This window comes from Macaca nemestrina, chromosome 9 (genome assembly GCF_043159975.1).
Source record: "Macaca nemestrina isolate mMacNem1 chromosome 9, mMacNem.hap1, whole genome shotgun sequence".
Taxonomy (NCBI): domain Eukaryota; kingdom Metazoa; phylum Chordata; class Mammalia; order Primates; family Cercopithecidae; genus Macaca; species Macaca nemestrina.
Window position 1 is genome coordinate 844,471 of NC_092133.1, and position 16,201 is coordinate 860,671.

At 51.1% G+C, this 16,201-nt stretch overlaps 1 protein-coding gene across 5 annotated transcripts in view; it reads left to right on the forward strand.

The window, feature by feature from the left end:
* Positions 1 to 16,201, forward strand: part of LOC105471092 (cilia and flagella associated protein 46) — a 125,100-nt gene that overhangs the window by 84,393 nt on the left and 24,506 nt on the right. For all 5 annotated transcript variants that reach the window (XR_011607560.1, XM_024789507.2, XM_024789503.2 and 2 more), the window contains exons 40-44: positions 4,804 to 4,992; positions 5,756 to 5,944; positions 8,845 to 8,979; positions 9,055 to 9,234; positions 9,683 to 9,853. Coding sequence is in view for 4 of the 5 variants with exons in the window: in XM_024789507.2 (XP_024645275.2) it covers positions 4,804 to 4,992; positions 5,756 to 5,944; positions 8,845 to 8,979; positions 9,055 to 9,234; positions 9,683 to 9,853 (864 nt within the window). In the remaining variant the exon portion in view is untranslated. The remainder of the gene's footprint in view (positions 1 to 4,803; positions 4,993 to 5,755; positions 5,945 to 8,844; positions 8,980 to 9,054; positions 9,235 to 9,682; positions 9,854 to 16,201) is intronic.

A 16,201-nucleotide genomic window follows, 5' to 3' on the forward strand; every position in this document is an offset into this window, starting at 1 on the left:
CAGGAGCTCTTGGAGTCAGTCCCGCAGGCAGAAGGAAGCCATGCCCACTGAAGTGTGGATCCACACAGGTGCGTGGAGAGCCTCAAACACGTAAACTGCAGGGGAAAGTGTGTCCAATCTTTCTTATTCTAAAAATCACTCTGCAAGATAATTGGCTGCTTAAACAACAATAACAACGTAGCATGGGGCCTATAACACGTAAAAATGAAATGTATGACAACAATGGCATAAAGATTGGGAGGTCAGTAACAGATGCAAGGTTTCTACACTGTGCGTGAAGTGGCATCATACTCTCTACACACCACAACAGCCACAGAAGTCCCAGAATACAGATGTGTGCTGCATGAGCCAAGAAAGGAGATACATGGAAATCATAACAAGTATTCATTTGTCCCCCATGAAAGCAGAAAAAAGAAAAATAATAAAGGACAGGTGAGACCAACAGAAAATAAACAGCAAGATGATAACCTTAGACCTAATCATGGAATAATTACATGAAATTTAAATAATCAAAACGCCCTCAGTTAAAAGAATTTGTGAGATTATATAAAAAAGCAAAACCCAACTATGGGTTACCTACAAGAAAGCCACTTTAAATATTAAGACATAAATAGGTTAAAAGGAGAATGGAAAAAATATACCAGCTAACACTAATGAAAAGAAAGCTGCGGTGGCTATATTAATAACTAAGCCGACTTTGGAAAAAAGAATATTACCAAGGATAAAGAAACTCATTTTATAGTGCAAACAGCGCAACCAGTCAAGAGGCTAGAAGTGCAAACATTTCTGTAGCTAATAACGGAGTTTCGCAGTCAATGAAGCAAAAACTGACAAAATTGCAATGGAGAAATAGACAACCCCACACTCGCAGTCAGATTTCAGTATCTCAGTATTAATGGAACAAAGAGCCAGAAAATCAGCAAATCACTAGAAGATTTGAACAACACTACCAACCACTATGACCTAAAGATATTTCTAGAACGTTCACCCAACAACAGGAGAATAAGATGCTCTTTGTGTGCACATGAATATGTTTCTAGATGGACCGTATTTTGGACCATAAAACAAGTCTCAATAAATTTAAAAGATGTAAGTTATACAAAATGTATACTGGTGCCACAATCTAAATTAGAAATCAGAAACAGAAAGATAGATAAATCCGTAGAAAACAGGGCAAGGAGGATGAGGGATGATTTTTTAATGGGTGAGGGGTTTCCTTTTGGAGTGATGAAAATGTTGTGGAATTAGAGATGATGGTGGCACAATGTTGTGAATGTGTAAGTGCCACTGAGTTGTATATTTTTAAATGGTTAATTTTATGCTATGTGACTTTTACCTCAATTTAAAAAAACAGAAAGCTGGCCAGGCGCGGTGGCTCATGCCTGTAATCCCAGCACTTTGGGAGGCCAAGGCGGGCGGATCACGAGGGCAGGAGATCGAGACCATCCTGGCTAACACGGTGAAACCCCGTCTCTACTAAAAAAAAAAATACAAAAAATTAGCCGGGTGTGGTGGCGGGTGCCTGTAGTCCTAGCTACTCGGGAGGCTGAGGCAAGAGAATGGCGTGAACCCGGGAGGCGGAGCTTGCAGTGAGCTGAGATTGCACCACCGCACTCCAGCCTGGGTGACAGAGCGAGACTCCGTCTCAAAAAAAAAAAAACCAAAAAACAAAAAACAAAACAAAAAAACAGCTATGTATGTGCGAAATGCCAAAGATTTGAAAAGTAAATAGCAAACGTTGCAATAACTGTGGGCCACAGAAGAAATCAAAGGAGAAAGTATTTTGAACTGAAGGGAATTAAAAAAACACCTATCAGAATGTTTAAGATGTTGCCAATGCAACACTGAGATAGAAATTTACAGCACTAAACACCTGTAGGAGAAATGGGAAAAGATTCAAATCAATTACTTCAGCCTGCAACTTACAAAAGTATGAAGAGAGCAAACTCAGTTCCCAAATAAGCAGAGGAATAAAAAGTAAAGATCAGAGTGGCAATCAATCAGTGAAACAGAAAACAGAAAAATAAAAGAGGAAAGTAATGAAACCAAAGCTAGTTCTTTGAAAAGATCGGTAAATTGAAAAACTTCTAGTCGGACGGATCAGAAAAAAAAAGATGACATAAATTGCCAATATCAGGAATGAGAGACGCAATTTCTCCGTGGATTCTACAGATATTGAAAGGATAATAAGGGGATCATATTACAAACAACTTTATGCTAATATATTTGCCAACTTAGATGAAATGGAAAAATTCCTTGAAAGCATGAACTACCAAAGCCCACTCAAAAAGAAAGCCTGAGTAGCCCTATATATTTTAAATTTTTAATTTGTAATTAAAAGCATTCTCACAAAGAAAATGTCAAGCCCAGATGGCTTGACTAGTGAATTCTGCCAAGTATCTAAGAAAAAATAATACCAGTTCTACACAAATTGTTCTAGAAAATTGAGGAGAGAATACGTCCCAGTTTTTCTATGATGCAAATATTACCTTGATACCAAAACAAGATAAAGATATTAACAACAACAACAAAAAGCTACTGACCAGCATTCCTTGTGAACAAAATGTTAGCAAATTGAATTCAACAGTATTTAAAAAGGATAATACATCATAACCAAGCCAAGGTTACCCCAAGAATAGTTTAACATTCAAAAATTAACTTGCTTCACCATTTATTTTCAAAACTAACAAAACCATATGATCATCTTTGTGGATGCAGGAAAAGCGTTTGACAAAATTCAACACCCATTCCTGGTAAACACTCCTAGCAAACAATAGAGGAAAACTTCCTCAGTCTGATAAAGGACATCTGTGAAAAAGCCAGAGGTAATGTCACAGTTATGGGAGAAAGACCGATGCCCCTTTCGATAAGGACGAAGACGAGGAGGTGCCCTCTCCTCACCCGTGTTCCGTGTTGACGTGGGACTTCCGGCCTATGCAGTCAGGCAGGAAAAAAGGAAATTGAAAGCGTCCAGATTGGAAAGGAAGGAAGGAAACTGTTTTTGTTCACATACAACAAAATTGTCTGTATACACAGTCATATGCAATCCACCGAAAAATAAAGCTACTAATACTGAGTTTAGTAAGGTTGCAGGATATAAGAACAATATGCAGATATCAGTTGTGTATTTCTACATGCTGGAAACACTCAGATATTAAAAATTTTTAAACAATTTTATGACGGCATTTAAAAATGAAATTTGTCCCAAAAATGTGAAGACCTGTACTCTGAGAACTACAAATAGAAGTGAGAAATAGCTGGGAATACGTAAGTAGGTGAAGAAACATACCATGTTTGCGTATCAGAGGACTTAGTATTGTTAAGTTCTTGATTCGCCCTAAATCGTCTATACCCCTGACCAAGATCACTGCAGGCTTTTTTTTGGAGAAAATGACAAAATGACTTTAAAACTCATATGAGAATACAAAAGACCTAACATGGCCAACACAGCTTTGAAAAAGAAGAACGAAATTGGAGGGTCTGACGCCGCCTGATTTTAAGGCCTAGTACAGAGAGGAGCGGGAATCCAGACAGTGTGGCTCTCGTGTAAAAGTCGACATGCGGAACAAAACGGAATCCAGGCGGGGACCCCACACGCACTTTGTGTCTTCACCAAAGACACAAAGGCGGCTCGCCAAAGGAAGGATCATCCACGTCCAAAACAGCCCACTTTACCTAACGCCTCACACCATATGTAAAAATTAACTCCAAATAGATTGTAGACCTAAATATAAGGGCTAAACCCATGAAGCTTCTAGAAGAACACATAGGAAAATAGATGTGTGACCTCAGGTTTGGCAAAGATTTCTTATTTATGACACCTAAAGTATGAGCCATAAAGTAATAAAGTGATAGCTTGGACCTCTCTTCAAAAGACAGTATGAAGAGAAGGAAAAGAAGCCATGGACAGGGAGGAAACATTTACAAATCCTCTGTCTGATAAAGATATTGTATCCAGAATGGACAAAGAACTCTCAAAAGTTAACAACAACCCAATAAAACATGAGCAAAACATTTTAACAGACACTCCCCCAAAGCAAATATGTGGATGGTAAATAAGCACATGCAAAGATAGTGTCATCAGCCAGCTAGGGACACGCAAATTGTAACCATCGTAAGAAACCACCACCCACCTATTAAAACAGCTACAATGTAAAAGACCAACCACAGCAGATGTGTGGAGAGACCTGGGCCCTAAGCGCCAGTGGCACAGCTGCTGCAGAGGGCAGTTCGGCTGTTTCCTAAGAATTACACACGGGCCTACCCAGGACCCAGCCTTTCCACTCCCGTGTGTTCACTTGCACATGGGTGTTCGCAGCAGCTTTACTCGTCGTAGCCCCAGAACTGGAAATACAATATTTGAATAGATAAGCAGAGGGTGGCCCATCCGCACGGTGCACTGACACCGGCTGTGAGGGACGCAGCATGCGTGCAGTCGCGTGGGGAATCTCACGGTGACTTCGCTGAGGGAAACGAACCAGATAGAAGACCGCACGCTGTGCGCTTCCGCGTAGGTACAGCTCTGGAAAATGCAGATGAATGCAGGGTGCCAGCAGGCAGCTAGGTGACCGGGAGGGACACGACAGGGCACGAAGAGATTTGGGGGTGAGGGCTACTGCATGATCTCGAAGGCGGTGATGGTTTCACGGGTGTATTCGTGATCCAAGTGTGTCAGTTTTTCACTGTAGAGCTGTGCGGTTTATTTTGAGTTTCTTATGTCAGTTATGCCTCGTCCAAGCCGTGGGATGTAGAGTCAGGCTTACCAGAAGCTTCCGTGCTTCAGATGCACGCCTGGCCCCTCAGTTGCAGAACGTCAACACGCCGCTGATGAGGAAGCTGGCACGCCTCAAGCTCAGCCTCGTGGAGATGGCTCTGGACATGCTCCAGTTCATCTGGGAGGAGGCCCGCGGGCAGCAGAGTGGGCAGGGCTCCCTGGAGAAGCTGCTGGCGGACTATCTGCAGAACACCAGTGACTGCACTTCCGTCGGGCTGGTAATTGCTGGGGTCGCAGATTCCCTGTGAGGGGAGCACCAGGCCACAGTGCAGCTGAGGGGCCCCGTTCCAGCAGGAGGGGTCTCCATCACCGCACGCCTGGCGGTGCGGATCGGCTGGGGGAGTCTGAGCACCCTCCCTGCGGGGACCTCTTGCAGCAGGGGGAGCTCCCGGGCCTTGCAGAAGAAGGACGTTGTCTCGCCCTTTGAGGGGACTGAATTGGCTCATAAAATGCAGGTTCCACTGCGGCGGCGTTTCCTACGTGACTCGCAGCTGCCCTTCCGGACTCATGAATTGGCTTTGACGAATTAATTCATATTAACAATTAATTCATATGTGGATTAAAGAGTCAATAGAGGTGGACTCCGTTTTGGTTGAATGGAGTCCAGCTGACGACATACTCAAAACAGCTGAATATGTAGAATGTTTTGAGGGAAATGTACATTCTTCCATTTTACATTTTCTTAGGCGTCATGAAATATGACTCAAATTAATTTACATAAGTATAAATGAACCAAAGACGGGCCTAAAATTGATTTGTCAGTGAGCGCTGAATTAAGGTTATATGAGCAGACGTCTGTGACCCCACACCAGAGCCCCGAGACCCTCCCTGCGTGGGCAGCACCCTGCGGGCGGCGGTGTTTCTCAGAGCTCCCAGTGTCCCCACCCACAGAGGACACCAGGGGCAGGCTCACTGGGTCCCCTGGGCAGAGGGGGCGGCCGCCCTTGGGGTGGCAGCTGTAACGTGTCTGTCTCTTCGAAGCAATGGTTCACGCTGAAGCGGACTCTGGCACACGAGGCACTGGCGCAGCTGGGGAGCCTGCAGCCGCTGAGTGTGGGCTGTGTGCAGATCCGCGCCCGGCTCCTGGGCCTGGCCGGGAGGGCCCTCCACCTGCTGGCCATGCAAGCCGACCCCGTGCGCCCTGCCTGCTACTGGGAGGAGGGCCCCTCGGTAAGTGCTCCTGCTTCTATCCCAAGTCGCTCCGACACCTGTCACCCCTGCCTAAAAACACAAGCAAAGTGTTTAGGACTCCCCTGATTATAGCAGACGAATTGTGTCATCCTCCGTGCAGAAGGGCATGGCCCCAGGAAGAGAGAAAAATGTAGGAAGCAGGTGTGAGGGAAGAAATGGGGCTGGTGAAACACAGGCCTTCCGGAACAGACCTGGGAGGGAACCACAGCGTCTGTGGAGTAGGCAGGGACGGCAGACAGGCAGGGAGGGCAGGCGGGCATGTGGGTCGACCCGCACCAGCATACAGCCCACCCCAGCACACAGCCTGCCCCAATCCAGCCCTGCACTGGCGAGCACGGAACAATGCAACTGGTGTCTCCCACAGCAGCGGCTCTGGCTGGGCCTGGAGCAGGGACCTGGGGAGCTCAGAAGCTGCAGGAGCAGCCTAGGGTGGGCCTGAGCACCGGGCACCATGGCACCCATGCCAGAGCACAGCAGGGCCAGCCCTGGGCAGCCTTGGCTCCCCTCCATCCCCTACCCCCTACAGCCCAGGGAGGCTGCTGCCTCAGCGCCCAGGTGGCTCTGAGAAGGGCAGTTGGGACCTTCTTCACCCTCAGCCCAGGGCCCACCCTTCTCCAGAAGGCTGCAAGGCTGCCCGGCAGGGCCGAGTCAGCTGCGGGAGTGACCTACTGCCTCACGACCCTGGTGACGGCCCCAGTAAGCCCTGAAAGCCTCAAGTCACCTTCCTAAACACTTGTGCAGATGCAAGTTCCTCCCCTGGAAGGCACCTGCCGCAGCGGAGAACCTGGGCTTGTCCCCACACACCAGCTCCTCAGGAAGACGCCCTCAGGGACCAGAGCAACCACGCTGTGTGTGCCTGGCTGCACGCCCAGGGCCATTCCCCCACCAGGTGCCGTGCAGCCCTGGGTCAGCCCTGAGATGCTGTCTGTCCTGCGTCTTCAGGACCGAGCACAGGACTTGACGTACCTCAATGAATGGATGGAGTTGTGGCTCTCGGTGCAACCAGCCTCCATTGATGTGCTGGGGTAGCAGCTGGGCGTGGACCAGAAGCGAGGGTTGGCATGGCCGCCTGGGCGCTGGCATCCTCATCTGTGAACGCTGCTGATGGTTCCCCAGCGAGGAGGGGCCTGGGCAGAGCAGACGTCAAGTCCCGTGTGGAGCACACAGGGGTCTTCCAAGGCCCCCGCCCCACGCAGGCCAGGCCCGGACGTACCTGCCTTTTGCTGTCCTTAGATGTGATTTATGTTGTTGTCCAGCTTCTTGAAATCAAAGCTTAAACCAAGGTTTTTCTGGCTTTTTTCTTGTATTCAAGGCTGTATTTTTCCTCTAACCCCCATTTTAGTCTCCCAGATTTTGATACGTAGGATTGACACAGTCTAGGGTTGCTGGTCACATTGTCTAAGGTGTTATCCGAGCTCGTTGTTCATTGTCTCAGAACCCAGAAAATTAAGGGGCGTGGACACGGGGAGGTTGCAGCAAAAGTTTAGTAAGTGAAAGAAGAAAGCTCTGCAGCGGCCAGTGGGTGGCCGTTTTCACAGTTGAATCCGAACGCTCTGATAAGAAAGTGTGCTGGTCTCTTTTGCTGTTCTTGTGGCTTCCTTATCTGTGCCGCTGCGGGCGTGTCTTCAGGGAGCACAAAGCACAGCCTCTCTTGTTCGTGCAGCTGTGGGTGCGTTGGATAAGCCCCCACCCCTCCCACAACTCACGCAGGCTCCCTCGGAGCCCACCGTGTTCATGTCTGGAAAGGGGAGGAAACATTTCCCGGAGCCAGCTGACGACCTGGAGAACGGAGGCTTCTCTGCTGGGCCCCTCCTGCTCACCGGTGCGCTGCAGTTTGGTTTTGCCCAGCGGCCCTCTGTGCCTGTGGCGGTGACATTTCAGGCTGTTTCTCGAAGGACCAGCCTTGGCTGTCAGCCTCACTGACTTTTCCTTTTCTCCTCCCTCAGTATTTTCATTCTCTAAGTCCATTTTATAAATTCCATTGCAATATCTTCTTTGACTGACTTGATGATTGTATCTTGTTTAATTTCAAGGTGACTGTGTTTCTCACGGGTCTGTTTTCACGACTGACTTCCAGTTGAATGTTGTTGTGGTTGAAAACACACCCTGAGTGGTCTTGGTCCTGGGGACTCTGCAGTGGCTGCACATGGCCCAGCCTGGTCGGTTTTGGTGAACGTCCTGCACATGCCTGAACGGCGTGTTCCAATGTGAAAGGGGCCAGGCCGTGTGCGGGTCAGGTGGTCACGGCTGCACTGCCTCCGGCGTGCTTGCTGGTTTTCACCTGCGTTCGGGCAGCTACTAGAACCGGGGGCTTCTCCATCACCCCATTTCTATCAATGTTTTCTTTGTTTTGACGCCTAATCAATGGGTGCATACACAGATTTGGCACTGCGATACCTCGTGACCTGAAAACCCAGGGGGCTCCCTCTCAACCCAGTTCTTCAGCGGCTGCCTGGGCTTCCTATCCCCAGGTTGGGGCTTGTGTCCTGGCCAGACCGGGGGCCCCTGAGGGCTGGTGGATGCCTCGGCCTCGGTGCCGGCTGGTTCCAGGAAAGGTGTTTCCAAAGGACAGTAACGGGAGTCCCCTGGGAATGTGTTGGATTCCAGGCCCATGTGACTCAGGCCGGCTTCCTTGGGGGGGCTGCGTTCTCACCCTGCCTGCAACGTCCCCTCGCCCAGGCTCGCAGTACAGGGCCACCCTGCATCAACTCAGGGGTGGAGGGTTTGGGACAGTGAGAGGCCATGCTGCAGCCTGCAGTGCCCGCCACCCAGGGACCCTGCTGAGGAGCCCGACCATCCCAACCTCCCTGGGTGGGCCCTCCCCACGCTGGCCAAGCAGGAACGCAGAAGTGCCAGCCAACCTGCTGTGTGTCTCACAGGTGGGCGCCAAGCTGAGCGGCCTCAAGTCTCTGGAGCTGGAGGTCGAGGAAGAGGGTGCCACAAAGTCCAGCAGGGACCCCCTGGCCTCCAGGGCGGCCCCAGAGGAGCACGGCAGGAGAGGCGAGGACCTGAAGGTGCGGCTGCCCCTCCCAAGCCTCATGTGGCCTCTGCCCGGAGCCCGGCCTGAGCCCGAGCCTTGTGCCCCACAGGGGAGGATGGTTCTGGCCCAGCAGTACCTGGCTCAGGCATCAGAGGTGCTGCTGCAGTGCCTACAGGTGGCCCTTGGCAGTGGCCTCCTGGATGTCGCAGCAGCCGCCAGCCTGGAGATGGTGGAATGCGTCGGCACCCTGGACCCCGCAACTACCTGCCAGTTCCTGGCTCTGTCTCAGGTGTGTCTTTGCCCCACGCACCTCCAGCCAGGCCTTCACAGAGGAGGGAGGACCCTGGGCTTCAGCTGGGGCCCTCGCCTTGGGGGGACGCCGTTAGAGAAACAGGCCACAGGCCGGGGTCCTCAAACAGTGGGAGCCTGCCGACCACGTAAACTTGTGGCTCAGAGAGAACATGCATTCGTGTGCTTATCCCTGAACCCCTGCATCAGGCAGACCTGGAGACCCGGCAGTCACAGGCCAGCAGGGCCCTGTCCGTGCGGACCTCACAGAGGTCCCACAGAGGGAACAAGCGTGGCCTCACGCAACTCTCCAGGTGCCAGGAGGAGCCAGCATCCCAGAGGAGCCCATTCCTGCTCCCAGGCTGCAGCCACTGCACGCCCTTCGCAGGGTGCAAGGCCTCCCTGCCCAGGCCTTGGGCCCCTGTCATACCTCCCCTGCTCCCTTTCAGAGCTGCTCGGCCTCGGAGACAATGAGGGATGTCCTACTTGCAGCCACGGCCAACACCAGCAGCTCACAGCTGGCGGCCCTGCTGCAGCTACAGCACCAGCTCCGGTGCCAAGACAGGACCACCACCAGCCTGGGTGCCAGTGTGGAGCAGAGGCTGGCTGCCGTGTCCAAGGTAAGCGGGCAGGGATGCCGCTGAACCTGCCCCTGGCTCTGGAGCTCTGTGGACAGACACCACAGCCACACAGTCCCACGCCTGAGCGAGGGCAGCCTTGCTCACCCCCCAGCTCATAAGCCATCCCTCCCCGTGCCCCCAGCCATGCGCGCCTGGGTCGCCCGGCCTCTCCAAGCCTCAGTGTCCCCCTGGCCCTTGTGGGGGTAGTAACGGCCCACCTGGTGGGTGTGGTGAGGTTGGCGAGGTCACAACTACAAACGCACAGCCAGGCCTGCAGCCAAGAGCTGACCAGCAGACGGGCCAGCAGTGCCCCGTGGGCCTCATGTGGATCAGAGCTGCATGTTCCCTGCCTCTGTTTAAGGAAATATTTTACACCTTGGTCAGGTCTGAGGGTTTAATCTTGAGAAACATTTTTGTAGAGCACGATAGCTAATGGCATCTTTTCTTTGGATTAGCAGGTGCGAATGGCAGTATTTAAAGAAAAAAGGCGACGACATTTCTTGAATTGTGGGAAACAGACAAGTGTGGCCTGATGGGGCCCCTCCCTCCTTTGGCTGCGTGGCTGCCTCCCTGGTCCTCTCGCTGGGGTGGACCTGACCAAATATCCACTTGTCCAGGGCTGTTTGGCAGACAGTGCTTTGCTGGTGAGGGTGGGATGGGGGCAGCATCCGCCACTGGGTGGCAGGAGCACCCCTGCCATTGTGGCATCCAGAGATGTCTGCAGACATCGCCAGTGGGAACAACACAGCCCCAGGTGAGAACCAGTGACTCAACCCACAGGTTGAAACCTGGAAAGCTGCCGTCCTTCTGAAGCTGAGAGGATGGAGGGCAGAGGTAAGAGGCCTGCAGGCCCAGCCCAGGCCCGAGGACAGGAGAAGGTGGCACAGGCTGGCCCTGTGTCTGGAGGAAGACGCTGATGCACATGGCCCTGCCGGAGCTGAGCTGGGTCCAGGAGGGTGTGCATGGCAAGCAGGAAGGAAAATGGGCTAAGCCAGGCGTTGGGGGTGCCTGTGGTCCAAGCTGGGCATGTGGGTGGCACTTGTGGTCTAAGCTGGGTGCAGGGGTGCGTGCCTGTGGTCTAAACTGGGCATGGGGGCATGCACCTATAGTCCCAGCTACTCAGGAGGCTGAGGCGGGAGAATCACTTGAGCCCAGGAGTTCGAGGCTGCAGTGAGCCATGATAGTGCCTGTGAATAGCCACTGACGCCCAGTCTGACCAATATAGTGAGACCCCCATCTAAAAAAAAAATGGGCTGCCCCAGGCAGCACTTACTGGACAGGTGAGGAGTGAGCTGCCAGGCTGGCACCAGAGCACCTGCTGTGGGTAAGCTGGGCATGGGAGTCATGGCTCTTCCTCCCCCATGGCTGCAGACCAGGCAGAGCTCACCCCATAGGAGCTTTGGGGACCAAGGACACCAGTGTGTATGCAGGACTGTGTGCAGGGCCAGGAGCTGGCCTGGGGCTTGGCACGTGGGAGCCGTCAGTCACCATGATGGGGGTCACCACTCCTCAGGCCCTGCTGTTGCAGGAATTCTCATGGAAAAGCTGCACCGACTCTCAGCCAGGCACAGACTCATTGCAGTCTGGCTGGGGAACGTCACAGGCCACAGCAGGCCCACTGGAGCATCCTCGGGAAAGGCCGGTGAATGGTGGAGCCTCATATTTGTAAAGTTATCAGCCATGGAAGCAATGAGAACTTGCTAAACTAAAATTTTTGCACTGAGAGCATCTGCTGCAGTGAGTCAACCCTCACTCTCCATCCCGGGGCCACTGGGCAATTCGGAGATCGGCTGGGACTGGTGTCAACAGAGGCTCTGTGAGGAGGAGAAGGAGCAAGCCTGGAGCCAGGAGGGGAGAGGTCACTGTGCTGCAGCTGGGAGCAGCCCCACGGCGCCCTGGGACCACCCACCGAGACCAGAGCCCCACGGTGCCCTGGGAACACCCAATCCAGAGCCCCACGGCACCCTAGGAACGCCCACCAAGACCAGAGCCTTACAGCGCCTTGGGAACGCCCACCGAGACCAGAGCCCCACGGCGCCCTGGGACCACCCACCGAGACCAGAGCCCTGCGGCGCCCTGGGACCGCCCACTGAGACCAGAGCCTTACAGCGCCCTGGGAACGCCCACCGAGACCAGAGCCCCACGGCACCCTAGGAACGCCCACCGAGACCAGAGCCTTACAGCGCCCTGGGAACACCCACTGAGAGCAGAGCCCCACGGCACCCTGGGAACACCCACCAGGAGCAGCCCCAGGGCACCGTGGGAACGCCCACCAGGTCCTGGGCCTTAGGGTTGTTCCCTGGAAGCTTCTGGAAGGCAGTGAAATCAGCTGTGGTCTTGTGGTGCCTGGAGAGGATGCAGCCTCCAGGACATAGTGTCCCCTGCAGCATCCCATATGTGCTCTCCTAAATGAAGGGCTCAATTTGGGGGTTTCAGGGAAAAGTGAATGCAGCCCAAGGTTGAATCTGTGACTGAGAAACAGACTGAAGAAAAGACCCCGTCTGAGGGGAAAATTGGAAAAGACAAAGCAAGGATGCTATGATTTGAACGTTTGTCCCCCTTGAACCTCGTGTTGAAACAATGCCCAAGGTGGCAGTATTGAGAGGTGGGGCTTGTACGAGGTAACTGGGTCATGAGGGTTCATGAATGGATCAGCCCGTTTGCTGACTAATAATTAATGGATTATGGTTATCACGGGAGTGGGCTGATGTCGTTATGAGAAGAGGAAAAGACCTGGGCTAACACAGCCCCCTCACCGTGTGGCATCCTGGGCCACCTCGGGACTCTACAGAGACCCCACCTGCAAGAAGGTCCTCATCAGATGCAGCCCTTTGACCTTGGACTTCTCAGCCTCCAGAATTGTAAGAAATAGTCTCCTTTTCTTCATAAATTATTCAGTTTCAGATATTCTGTTATATACAAATGGAAATGGACTAAGAAAATTTGTACCAGGAGTGGGGTGGTTGACAATAATGAATACTTGAACATATGGAAGCACCTTTGGAACTGAGTAATAAGCAGAGGCTGAAAGCATTTGGAGGAGAAGGCTTTTAAAAACCCGGTATGTCTGTAAATGGATCATTGAGGGTGATTCTGGTGAGGGTCTGCCTGGAAGACAAAATGACAAGGGAAAGTTTGGAACTCTTTAGAGATCCGTTAAGTGGTCATGATCAGGAAGCTGATGGAAATATGGACCGGAAAGGCCATTCTGATGAGATTTCAGATGGAACTGCGGAGCAAGGTATTAAAACCTAGAATAAAGGCCAGCCTCGTCATAAATTAGCAAAGACCTTGGCTGAACTGTCCATGTGGAACAGCTTTGTCAAAGGCTGAACTTGAGAGTGGTGAACAAGGGTATCTGGTAGAATAAATATCCAAGCAGCAAAGAATTAGGCTGCTGCGTGGCTACTTCCAGCCACTACACTGAGCTGCAAAAGGGAAAAAAAAACTCGGAGATGGAATTTATCATCAAAAGAAAAGCGAGTGGAAGGATCTGGAAGCTCTTAGCCTGGCCACGTAAAGAGTGAAAGGTGTGCCCAGGAGAGGAGCCAAGGCTCTGACCATTCACCAAAAGTCCATACAGAGAGAAGGGGCTGGGTGCTGTTCTTCAAGGCAGTGGAAGAAACACCCAGAAGGCATTTCAGAGATCTTCAAGGCTGCCCTCCCGTTGCCAGCCTGGAGGCCATGGAGGGCAGAACTGTTCTGGCAGATGGGCCAGAGGTGCCCTCCACAGGCTCCCTGCCCCGGGCCTGCTGAGGACCGTGCTCCCTAAATTCCAGTGCAGCTGTCCATGGCAGCCCCAGCGGTGGCTCAGGCAGCTCCAGTGCAGGTAGACCCACAGCTCAAGATGTGGACATAGCATTGGCCATGGCCACGTGGCACTGATTCTGCAAGCTTGCAGAGAGCAAGATGGAGACTTGGCAGCCTCCATCCAGATTTCAAAGGATGCCATTGAAAGTCTGGGGGCCCAGGCAGAGACTCGTCCCAGGGATGGAGCCACCACAGAGGGCCCAGCAGAACAAAGCCTAGTGCAGCCACGGGAACAGGACCCCCACCAGGACCCCAGAGCGGTGGAGTCACTGGCAGCTCGGGAAGCTTCAGGCACCAGACTCCAACCTGGAAGAGCAGCCGTGTGGGCTGCACCCAGCAAAGCCGTCGGGGAGGCCCAACCCCCAGCCCGTGTGTCCGGAGGTAGCAGGTGCTGTCGGAAGAGCCCATTCACTGAATTTAGGGTCACGTCAGCCCTGTGGGGTGGGGGCTTGCTTGGAGCCTCCACTCCTCTCTTTTTGCCTGTTCCCCTGTTTTCCAGTGGGAACGTCTCAACCGGTTCCACTGCTGTATGTCGGAAGTAGAGAACTTGTTTTGATTTCACAGGCTCATAGATAAGACTCTGACTTTTGAGTTGCTGCTGGAACAAGTTAAGACTTTGGGAGCATGGGGTTTGTAGGAATGTATTTGTACATGATAAGGACATGAGTCTTGGGGGCAGAATGCTGTGGTTTGAATGTTCCCTCCAAAACTCATGAATGGGTCGATCTAATTAATGGTTTTAGATTCAGGGGTTATCCTGGGAGTGGGACTGGTGGCTTTATAAGAAGAGGAGGAGAGACCTGAGCTGGCACACTCAGCCCCTCGCCATGGGATGCCCTACACCGCCCTGGACTCTGTGGCATCCCCACCTGCGAGAAGGCCCTCACCAGACGTGGCTGAAAGCGACCGTTGCTGGGCCACACACAGCCACAGCAGAGACCCCCAGTACCGAGGTCACTCAGAGTGTTTTCCAACCTCGGTGACGTAAAGTGGGAAATCAGTAACAAAAATGGACCTGTGAGAAACACGGGTGCCTTGAAATTAAACAGTTACTTATGATGATCAAATTAGTCAAGGAAGAAGTCACAGTGGAATTCAGAAAACACTTTAAACTGACTTAGATTTAAACTGACTTAGTGAATGGAAATATTACAAATAAAAATTTATGCGACTTAGCTCAAACAGGTTACAGGAAAAATACAGCCTTGAATACAAGAAGAAAGCCAGAAAAAACCTTGATTTAAGCTTTGATTTCGAGAAGCTGGACAACAACAATAAATTACATCTAAGAAAAATGAAAGAGGACAAATCAATACAGCACAAGAAACAGCGAAGTCAAAACCAGCAAAGGAAATCCAAGGCACAAGTTGGTTCCAAAGAGAAGACAATGAAATGGAGAAATCCCTGCTCAAGAAAAAAAGGGAAAAGGCGAGTTTCCAATGTGAGCAAGAAAAAGACCCATCACTGAGACGATGCAGATGTTGAGAGTTCACACAGAAAGTTCCTTACAGCCTTGCTCCAATACAGGCGACAATGGACCCAAACGGACCTCGTCCTCAAAAAAGCACAGCTCAGCAAAGCCGACAGAAGCGTAGAAAATCCAAATGATTCAATGTCTGTCAAATAAATCGAATCTTTTATTTAAAATGTTGCTACAAAGAAAACCCAGACCCCACTGGCTTCACCAGTAAATTCTTCCAAAAACTGAAAGAAGAAATAACCACTTTGAAAACTCATAGAAATAAAGCAAAAAACTTCCTCTTTTACTAAGAGGCTAGATGAACATTGACACTGGAAACTTAGCAGGGACACTACAAGAGAGGAAAAGCTCTCTCATCACTATTACACAAAAATCCTAACAGAATACAGCAAATAAAAAACTCATCACTATTACACAAAAATCCTAACAGAATACAGCAAATAAAAAACTCATCACTATTACACAAAAATCCTAACAGAATACAGCAAATAAAATCCAGCAGTTACAAAGGGTGCACGTTGGTGCCAAGTGGTTGTGTCCCATGGGGTTCAGTATCATTGGGCACGTTAACAGAATGAAAAGGAGACAAATCGTAAGATCGCCTTGACAGGTGCAAAAAAGGTATCTTTCATAATCCAGCATCCACTCATGATTTTTAAAATTGAGATAGAAGCAAATGTCCCTAATCCAATGAAGAATCTCTCTACAGCCCTAGTATGCATCGTATTTATGGTACAACGTTGAAAAGTTTTCCGCAAGAGTGGAAATGTGCGCCCGATCGGCGCTTGTATTGAATATAGTACAAAATGACTAGAAAAAGAAAGAAAATGCAGAAAGACTGAAAAGAAAATACAGAACCAAGAGACTGAAGAACTCGGGTGCTCTTCCTGAGTGCGGCCCGAGAGGCTCCACACTGTGAAGCCACCAGTTCTCTGTGGCCGAGGGTTCATGGAGCCTCTTTCTCCCCTGGTGAGGTCTTAGCCTGGTTCCCCTGAGCTATTAGCAACATAGTTTTCCACAGAGATGGCCTGGCAGGTGGCCCAGGGCTGTGTCCCTTG